The following is a 9443-nucleotide window of genomic DNA, read 5'->3' as shown; positions in this document are numbered from 1 at the left end:
GATGCTCAGCCCCCCTGAACCACCAGCACCTCCAGCTCCACGTGGAGGCCGGCGGGCAGCCCTGGGGCTGTTGCATGGGGACGATCCGAACTTCTCCATCTCTGCACCCCTCCGCTGGGCCGCCAACGCTCCCCCGGGTCCAACCAGCCCCTCAACCACAGGCAGTTTCAGCGCTTTATTGTCTGTCCTGCTACAGTGACCCGTTGTCCTCCAGCATGGTGGGGGGGGGGGCTGCCCGCACACCCCGCAGTGTCCCGGAGCTGCAGCGGGCTCAGAACTGGCACTTAAGGAATCCCGGCCGGGGCCGCACGCGGCTCCTCCGCCCCGCACCGGGCATGGCTGTGCTCCGATCCCGCTGTCCTCGGGGCTGGAAGAGCTGTTTAAATACCACCGAGCGCCGCATCCGACCGGAGGCTCCTGGCTGCGTGGTTTGTCGGGGTCGGTTTTTAGGTGTTGGTGGTTTTTGTTGGTTTTTTTTTTGTTGTTGTTTTGTTTTGTCGTGGTTTTTTTTAGAAAAAAAAAAAAAAAAAGAGGGGAGGGGAAAGGAAAAAGGGCCGCAGTGGGAGTGGGAACGGCCGCCTTCCCTTCAGGAGCAGTTCTCAATCTTGGCCAGAAATTGCTGCGCCCACCATTCCTCCAGGTCAATGGGAACAAAGTCTGAAAGAGACGGGATGTTGAGAAGGGATCGCAGCTGGAGCACGGAGCGTTCCCAGCAGCGCCGTCCATTTAGCACAGGGAAAAACACCCCCCTGAGCCCCAGGGCTCCCCAGCTCCCCACCGCTGGGAACGGCTGCGGGCATTTGCTCTGCTCGGTGACATTCTCACTTCCAGCTGCTGCCCAGCCCCTCACTCTGCCTTTACTTTGACCCCATCCCTGCTGTGTCTCCATCCTGTGTGATGAGAGCAGAACCCCACAGCAGAACCGGGGGGTGATGGCACGGCCCCACAGCCAGACCCCACCACTCACCCACCCAGACCAGGAACACTGACACCCGATGTCCCCCACTCACAGCCCACGGGACCCCCCCGGTATGTCACCCCACCCCCAGCCGGGGGCGGCTCTGCCATGTGCTCCCCCAGATCCTGCTCCCCCTCCCTCCCCCTCCACGCTCCCCACTCACTTTTCAGTCGGGGGTTCGGGGTTTTCTCTACGTACTGCACAGGCCCACGGGTGCTCTCCCCTCTCTGCCCCCCGTCCAGCTGCTGCTCCACCTCCTGCCAGGCTGTGGATGGAGGGCTGGGGGTGAACCCCAGGGCAGGCGGCGCCCTGCAGCCCCCCCTCGTCCCCTCCAGCCTCTCCCACCTTCGTAGACGAAGCGGACGTTCTCCTCGTGGGCGGCCGTGTAACTCTCCTCGGGCACAGAATTGTGCGGCAGCAGCACCTGCGGCCGTTTGCCGTTCACTCTGTTGAAGATGAGCTTCTGGGCTGGGCTGGGGAAAGAGGGGATTGAGGGGAGAAGGGCAACCTGGGGGCACACGAGGAGCGGGGCAGCCCTACCACCCTGTGTGCACCACGCAGCTCCTGTGCCATCAGCCGGCACTGCCCCATCGCAGCCCCCAACTCCAGCAGAGGGGAAGGATGGACCAACAGACACAGCTGTCCCCCATCCTGCCCCCAAGGCGGCCACCACGCCTGGCAGAGCCCAAGCAAGGACACGTGCTTCCCAGGCTCCAGCTCTGCTCTGGATGGAGGCAGCAGGACAACAGCCCAAAAATAAGAAGGGAAATAAAGCAGATCAGGGTGCACAACGCACCGCCCGCCCCACGTGCCCTGCAGGCCGCCCAGCTGGGGACACAGCGGCTGTCACAGCTGCTACATGGGAACCCCGCAGCTGCTGCTGCTGCTCTGCACAACACGAGGGAAACTGAGGCACGGCGCTGTGACACGGGCCGGGTGCACGAGGAGCAACAGCAGCACAGCGGGGTGAAAGCAACGCGAGGGCAGAGCTGGAGGGCAGCCCTGCAGCGGGGGAGCAGCTCCGGGGGCCGCCCCGTCCCACGCAGCCCCCCCGGGAGAGCTGCTGCCCTAAAGGACAAGGTGAAACCGTCCGCATGGAACAGGACCCACGTGAAGGGTCAGCGCGGAGCCCCGGGAGGAGCCCGGGAGTCCCAGCGCTCACGGGACAAAGTCTGAGAGGCCCCGGGAGCGCAGGGTGGGGGGTGCAGAGCAGCGGGGCCGGCAGTGCCCCCCCAGCCCACAACCCACCGCTGCCTTGAGCGGCTGTGCCAGGAGTGGGGCGGGGGGCGGCGGGGGGGGGACATTTCTCGGTTGTTCCCTGAAGGCAGAGAAAAGGGGTGAAGGCTGCTCCGTGAGCACGGACGTGCGGGACCGGGCACGGGGCTCATCGCCGCACGGGGACACGACCCCCCCCCGCCTCGGGGACCCCCAGACTTTCCCCCTTTTGACCCTCGGGCCGTGCGTGGGGGGTGGGGGGGACAGCACCGGGCAGAGGCTCCGGGCACAGCGCAGCCCCGGGGCGGCGATACGGGCTGACACGGGCAGAGCCCCGCGGTGCGGCCCCACCGCCGCCCCTGAACTTTTGCGGCGGTTGCACAACTCCGACGGGGGGGGAGGGGGGGGGCGGCGCGGCCCGTGGGGAGCGCACGGACACGGGGACACGAGCACACGGGGACACGAGGTTCCACGCACCCTCGGGGCCCTGCAGGGCGCACGGCTGCGCTGCGCTGCGGGACCGCGACCGCGGGGCTCCGCGCGGGGCCTGGACGGGGGGCGGTGAGGGGGGAGCACAGCAGCGGAGCGACCCCCGCAGCCCCCCCTCCCCCCCCCACGACCCCTCGGCGGACTCCAGGCGGGTGTTGCGGTTCCCGTCCCCGCCCCGGGGCCCTCCCCGGAGCCGCGCGGCCGCGGTCACCTTTCCCCAAGGTCACGGCGCGGCGCGGGGCTCACCTGGCGGGGGGCCACGCTCCGGGCTGCAGCCGGCCCCGCGGCTCGCCCACCTTGCTCTCCACCGGCTGCTGCGTGGGACCTGCGGGGGGGGGGGGGGGGGGAAGGACGGGCGTCAGGGCCGGGCGGAGCGGAGCTGGTGCCCGCGGTGCCAACGCTCCCCCCGACCCCCCGCCCGCCCCCCCCGCCCGGTACCGGTGCGGCGCTGCGTGGCCAACTTGCTGGGGCCGCGCGTCAGCGTGTACATCGTGCGGCCCCTCCGGCCCCGCACGGCACGGCCCCGCCGCTCCCGCCGGCCGAGTGCACCCAGCGCCCCGCGCCGGGCCTTTAACGGGCCGGGCCGGGCCCGCGGCACGCCCCCGGCCTTAAAGGGACCGCGCCTCAATCGTGGGGGAACGCGTGGAGGGGGAGAGACGCGAGTGGGGGTCGTTAATGCGTGGGGCACGGCGGGGGGTGCGGGGCTGTGGGGGCTGCGGGGCGGCCCTGAGCCCAACGTGGGACGCGCTGCCACGTGGGGTGTGTGACCCCACGCGTGGTGACCTTCGGACCGGGCGGCGCGTGGAGACCCCGCACGTGGCGGTGACCCCCGGAGCCGGGAACGCGTCACCCACGTTCCGGGGCGGGACGAGCTTCCTCGTGCCGGGTCCCCGCGGCCGTCGCTGTTGGGGTGGCCGCGTCCCGGTTCCCCCCCGAAGCTGCAGCGATTCTCCCCGTCCGGCCGCATCACGGCGCGGTTTTATCGCACAGACACGATGCGCAGCGCAGGGACGGACCCACGGCGTGTCCGCACCGCGAGTGGGTGGGAATAGTGGGGATAGTGGGGATAAGGCCGAGGGAGCGGGGAGAGCAGCAGCGGCGCCGCTGGTGTAGTGGTATCATGCAAGATTCCCATTCTTGCGACCCGGGTTCGATTCCCGGGCGGCGCACGGCGTTCTCTTAACTTTTTAAACTGGATTTTCTTTCTTCTATTTAATTTTTTTAAATTTCTTTTTGAACTTTTATTCTTTCTTCTTCCCCCCCCCCCCCCTTTTTTTTTTTTTTTCCCCACACAAATCGCTGCTTTTCGCCCCATTCTGCGCCCTGCTCACGGCAGCTCTCAATCCGAGGGGCAGCGCCCGGCCCTGGGGGGGCTGCGGTGACGCAGGGGGGGCTGAGGCCGGGCCCGTTGGCTGCAGCCCTCAGCGCTCCGTGCCCCCAGACAGCGGGGAGAGGTTTGACTCGGGCAGAGCGACGGGGCGGGGAGCGGCTTTAAAGGGAAGGAAGGGAGATTTGGGGGGGCTGCGAGGAGGAAATCTGTCACTCGGAGCCCCCGTCCTTGGAGGGGGGATCAATCACGGATGGGCTGAGCTGCCGGGGGGGGCAGTGAGCGCACGGCGTGGGAGCGGGCGGGCTCTGAGGGTCCCTTCCAACCCGAACCGCTCTGGGATTCCGGTTCTACAATCGCGGCCCTCCCTGCAAAGCGAGCAGCCGAACTCCCCGCTGTGTCCGCTTGGGGGCTTTTATTAGAAAAACAAAGAAAGCCCCGAAATTCCGCCCTCAGACGGCGGCACAGCGCTCTGCCGGCTGCAGAGACCGCCGAGGGCAAAGCGGGGGGTGCCCTTTATTGACAGCACACGTGCGAAGGCAATGCTGCCCCGAGGGATGCACCGTGCAGCCCAGCACCCAGCCCAGCACCCAGCCCTGATCCCAGCCCTGATCCCAGCCCTGATCCCAGCCCTGATCCCAGCCCTGATCCCAGCCCTGCTGCTGCATGATGTGCACGGGCCCAAGTGGCACCCAGACTCCCATTCCAGGCATTGCAGGGCTGAGCTGGAAGGGATCAGTTTCCATTGATGAAACAAAAATAAACACGAGCTCTTAAGTGGGGAGGAATTCCTCACCAAGAAATATCACCCGGTGCAGAAATAGCTGCCCGTGGTGAGGCACAGCCGTGTCCTTCCCACGTCCCTGTGCCAGGAGCCCCGTCATAACAGTTCTCCCAGTTCAGTGTGCAGGCAGAGGGCTCTCTCTGCATCCCCATATTCAGGGCTGAGGATCCTGAAGCTCTCTGGGTTAGGGCTGGGGGTGCCCTGTGTGACAGGGCAGGGGAGGGGGGGTCTGGGCAGACTTCTCTGTAACCCCACCTGGCCCTTTATTGCTGCTGTCTGGGTGGGGGTACACAGGGAACACGCGCAGCTGTAAGTCACAGGGATGGAGCTGCAGAATGGTGACAGTAACTCAATAAAAGCAACGGGCTGTGGGCTCAGACGGGTCCCCCCGGGGTTTGCAGCCCCGGTGTCTGTCTGTCAGCCCGGCTTTAATCCTGGAAGCGGTTGAGGAGGTCGCAGGTTTTCTTCTCCATCAGCTCGTAGATTTTCTTCACCCTCTTGTCGTTGGCCGCCCGCACGTAGCTGCCGGGGTCCAGCGTGGCCATGCCGTCGTGCACGGAGCCCATGATGATGAGCGGCCCGTCCTCGGCCGTCATGTTGGGGCAGGGGCAGCTCCAGTCCATGTCGATCAGCGTCACCTCCAGGTACTTGATATTGAAGAACTTGAGGCCCATCTTCTCGTCCTTCAGGACGTCCTCGAGGGCGAAGCGGGCGATGCCGGAGTCCTGGTCCTCCACGATCTCCATCAGCCGCCCCACGATGGCGAAGTCGCTGCGGCAGAGGCTCAGCACCATCTTGCTCTTCAGGCGGCACGCCTTGCACTGCAGGCTCTTGGGGAAGGGGCACACGTCCTCGCACGTCTCCTTGCTGTCGAAGTTGTTGCTGTTGCCCTCGCAGCCGCCGTACACGAAGGAGTGGCACTGCTTGAGGATGTAGTTGTACGCCCAGCGCGGCTCCCAGTTCTGGCAGGGTCCCTGCACCATGGGCAGCAGGCAGGTGGGCCGGGCGCTGCCCACGCAGGCGGCTCGACATTCCTCGTACGTCTCGAAGTGGTTCCTGTTGGCTCCGCAGCCGCCGTAGCGGAATGTGACGCAGGATCCCTGCTTGGCGTCGAAGTGCCAGCGCACCTCCGCGGCCTCGCAGCGCCGTCGGTCCGGCTCCTTCAGGCACTCGGCGCTGGGGAAGGGCTGGGGGTCGCCGGGCCGGGGGTCGCCGGGCTGCGGGGCCGCCCCGGGTTCCCGTTTCAGCACCGACAGCGGGAAGTCGGCGCGGAGCAGCCCCGCGGCGTTGCGGGCCGTGCAGGTGTAGATACCGGCGTCCTCGTGGCGGGCGTTGTAGATGACCAGCTGCCCGATGTTGGTGACCACCACGTTGCCGTACATCTGGTCCGGCCGCATGATGAAGTTCTCGGCTCGGTCGCTCTGTTTCTCCCAGGTGATGTCGGGCCGGGGGCGGCCGCTGACGTCGCAGCGGAAACTGACGGTGCCGCCGGCACGAACCGACTGGTGGAAGGGGTTGCTGTACAGAGCGGGCGGTACCGGCTGCTCGGGGCCCGCTCCCGGCGTGGGCCGGGCCGTGGTCTCGCTCGGCACCGGGCTGGTGTCGGGCCAGGTGAAGATGTGCTTACACGGCACGGTGCTGAGCCGCGTGCCGCGCAGACACGCCTCGGCGTCCATGTAGCACTTGTTGTAGTAGGTGAGGCCGTCGGAGGCGCAGGTGAAGTTGGGCTCCTTCTCGCAGCGGTCCTTGCACTTGCAGACGGGCTGCCCGTCCCAGATGTCGCAGTCCGAGCCCTGCTGGGCGCACACGAAGCTCTCGCAGGACGGTCCGCGGTTCAGCTCCATGGCCAACACGCTGCCGTCTGCAAAGCGAGCCGCCACGCAGCTGCGCAGCCCGCACACGTTGGTGCAGCACTTCTCAAAGTCCTCGCAGTCCTGGACGGGATGGGACAACGATCAGCACCCCAGCACCAACCCTAATGCCAGCCCCAACCCCAGCGCTGCTCCCAGCACCAGCCCTAACCCTGACCTGGATGCTCCCAGCCCCAGAGAGCCCCCATCACTTCTGGGCTGACCCAGTGCCCAGCTTCACTTCAGCCCCGCTGATGGGTGGGAGTGAAAAGTAGCAGTGATGGCCCCCACGGCACAGCGTTACGGGGCTTTACAGGTGTCCAGTGCGGATGGGAGCCATTGCTGCCATTGTGGCCTGGGGGCTGCAGGCTCCAATAGGCTGAGGTCAGGCACAACTCATTACAGCGATGAACTACAGAGGTTGCTCCCCAAGGATGGGCAGCATCGTGCTCCTGCCCAGGGAAAACTGACTGAGCAGGGAGAGCAGTCCGAGCATGCCAACATCCCTCAGTAACTGGGTAGGAGAACACTGGGGTGTGTTGGGGGTGTTCCAGCCAGGGCTGATGCAACAGGGCTGTAAGTTGAACCTCTGCCTGCAAAGGGGCTCGGAGCCCTTGGGTCACTGTGCACAGCTGGGGTGAGGCTGCAGAGAGGCTGAGTGATCTGGGCACAGCGTTGGGTACCCATGGGACCCCCATCCCAATACAACTCAGAGCAGCCCTCCGCTCACCACCACCCCCACACAGGTGCAGCACCCAAACCCCTCCCAGCCATTCCCCTGACTCCCCGCAGCCCCCAGCGCTCACCTGGTCTGCCTGGCACTCCCTCTCGCAGGTGCTCTGAGCGTCCACCCACAGGTTGGGGTTCAGCTGGTTGGGGCACACCCCCAGCTGCCGCATCCTGGCCTGCTGTAGGCTCAGCCCGGCGGCGGCCGCTAACAAGGGCAGCAGCAGCAGCAGAGCCGAGCGCATGGGCTCAGCCCCACCGAGCTGCTGCCCGCAGGGACGCGACCGCGGTCCCGGGCGGTGGAAACTCCGGCGAGGCATCTGTGTGCCCCCCACCTCGCCACCAGACACGGGGCTGATCACATCGGGCGGAGGGAAGGAGACGGAGAGGAAAGTCGGGGGACGGAGAGGACAAGGAGGTGATGTCCGGACAGAGCGCTGCGGCTCAGCACGCCGGGTTCTCGCTGCTCCTTCGGAGATGCCGCCCGACACCTCGGTCCATCGCTGAGCTCTCAGAGCATCGTACCGCAGCGGCGGCCCCGGGGAGCGGCTCGGCAGCAGCGATGTCCCCACCCCGGGGGGGGCTCAGCGCATCCCTGGCAGCCGCAGCCGGGCAGCGCTCGCCGTGCAGTGGCAGCGGGTCTGGGCGCTGCGTGCGTGTGGGGCAGGGGTGGAAGGGGAGGACGGGAAGGTTGTAATCTGAATCCCCTCCCTTCTCACTGATGTTTCTGGGTGTTTGGAATGGAAAAGGCGCTGACCTCAGCCTCTAACCCCGTCTGAGCCGATCGGCTGGACAAACACAGGGGGGAGATCAAAGGCAGAATGCGGAAAGTCTCCAAAGAGAGAGAGTGAAAGGAGGGGAAAAAAAAAATGCCCGGCCCATGGAGCCGAATTCCTGCAGGATGAGAAAACAGCCAAAGCCTGTTGCCCGCCCCGGGCCTGCGGGTGGGAGGCAGCCGCAGCCCCCGGCCCCGCAGCATCCCCAGCTGCAGCGCGGTGCGTCGCGGCCGCGCCGTGGGGGCCACGACCCCCAGCCCAGGCCCACGTTCCCTGAGCTCCTGCCGGCCGGCCAGGCCCCCACGAGCGCCCAGGTTTGTAGCCAGTCCCCGCTCCAGCAGCAAACGCCGATAATTTACAGCCCGGCTTTGAGACCTGCCGCGCAGCCCGAGCAGGGGAGCGCCTGGAGGCAGCGCCTGGCCGTGCCAGACCCCGGCTGGACGCTGCAACCCCAGCTCTGCTCGCAGAGCATCTCCGAAGCCGGCCCTAAGCTGGCAGGAGCCGGCCCCGCTCCCGGCCAGACTGCCCTAATCCCCGCTGGAGACGGACCTGGGGCGAGGGGGGGGAGCGTTAACTCCTGCAGCGCTGCTGACCGCGGCCCCGCGCCTTTGTCCCAGCGCAGCCCGGAGCCGGAGGAACAGACCGGAGCCCGCACAGCCCCGCACAGCCCCGCACAGCCCGGCCGCGCTCCCTCTCTGCGGTTCCCGTCCGTCTCAGCCGCATCCGGAGCCGCTGCGGGAGCTGAGCGGGGCCGGCTCGGGTGCGGCCGGGGCAGATAAAGCGCTGAGCCGAGCCGGTCCTGAGCGCACGGGGACGTTACGGGTTACGCTGCCCCGGGACAGCGGGGCAGGGTGGGACTTTGCACAAAGGGAATTGGCTGCATCAGGGCGGCCCAACCTGCGAGGTGGCACCGCATGGAGCTGTGCCCCGGACACAGCGCTGTGCCTGCAGAGCCCCCCACGTCTGTCCCATCCCCGCAGCACACGCTGGGGAGCTCCCCGTCGTGCAGCTCAGCACCCACCCTCCACTCCAGTGCGGCCTCCCCATCCCAGCCGGTGTTTCTTAGGGCAGAAGCAGCAATGGATGGATCACAACTTCTGCCTTCCCAGCGCTCCCCATTGTGCGCATTGAGCTCCACGGGACATTCCCAGCTCCACCCCCCGAAGAGCCGCACGTTGTGCACCAAAGGTCCCTGCAGCGAGGACGGCTCCACCATCATCTCCCGCACCTGAAGCCGAGCACAGCTGCCTCCAAGCGGGGCAGCGAGGAGCAGCCCCTGCCTGAAACACAAAAGCCTCTTGCGCCTCTTCCCCAGGCA

General features: G+C 66.9%; 2 protein-coding genes and 1 non-coding gene across 4 annotated transcripts; 1 reads left to right on the top strand and 2 right to left on the bottom strand.

Moving 5' to 3' along the window:
• Nucleotides 1-160: 160 nt before the first annotated feature.
• Nucleotides 161-3209, bottom strand: MCRIP2 (MAPK regulated corepressor interacting protein 2). Of its 2 annotated transcripts, none has more exons than XM_015877448.3 (5): nt 3101-3209; nt 2909-2987; nt 1304-1431; nt 1122-1223; nt 161-657 (listed from the first exon to the last, which is right to left on the bottom strand). In XM_015877448.3, the coding sequence occupies exons 1-5, from the start codon at nt 3150-3152 to the stop codon at nt 587-589; spliced, it is 432 nt and encodes a 143-aa protein (XP_015732934.1). In that variant the 5' UTR covers nt 3153-3209; the 3' UTR covers nt 161-586. The 2 variants fall into 2 exon arrangements, with proteins under 2 accessions (XP_015732934.1, XP_085370989.1); XM_085514863.1 differs by having other exon boundaries at nt 1157-1223.
• Nucleotides 3210-3760: 551 nt separating this feature from the next.
• Nucleotides 3761-3831, top strand: TRNAG-CCC (transfer RNA glycine (anticodon CCC)). The gene has a single exon. It is a non-coding gene; the product is annotated as a tRNA-Gly (tRNA).
• A 558-nt stretch (nt 3832-4389) lies between these two features.
• Nucleotides 4390-8009, bottom strand: WFIKKN1 (WAP, follistatin/kazal, immunoglobulin, kunitz and netrin domain containing 1). Its single transcript, XM_015877159.3, has 2 exons — nt 7430-8009; nt 4390-6707 (listed from the first exon to the last, which is right to left on the bottom strand). Exons 1-2 carry the CDS (start codon nt 7667-7669, stop codon nt 5202-5204), a joined length of 1746 nt encoding a protein of 581 aa, XP_015732645.1. The 5' UTR covers nt 7670-8009; the 3' UTR covers nt 4390-5201.
• Nucleotides 8010-9443: the final 1434 nt, after the last annotated feature.

Source organism: Coturnix japonica, chromosome 13 (genome assembly GCF_054131305.1).
Source record: "Coturnix japonica strain WE chromosome 13, WE-NBRP24, whole genome shotgun sequence".
In the NCBI taxonomy this organism is placed as follows: domain Eukaryota; kingdom Metazoa; phylum Chordata; class Aves; order Galliformes; family Phasianidae; genus Coturnix; species Coturnix japonica.
Note: the sequence above shows the minus strand (reverse complement) of the source record. Positions and strands in the feature narration are given on the sequence as shown.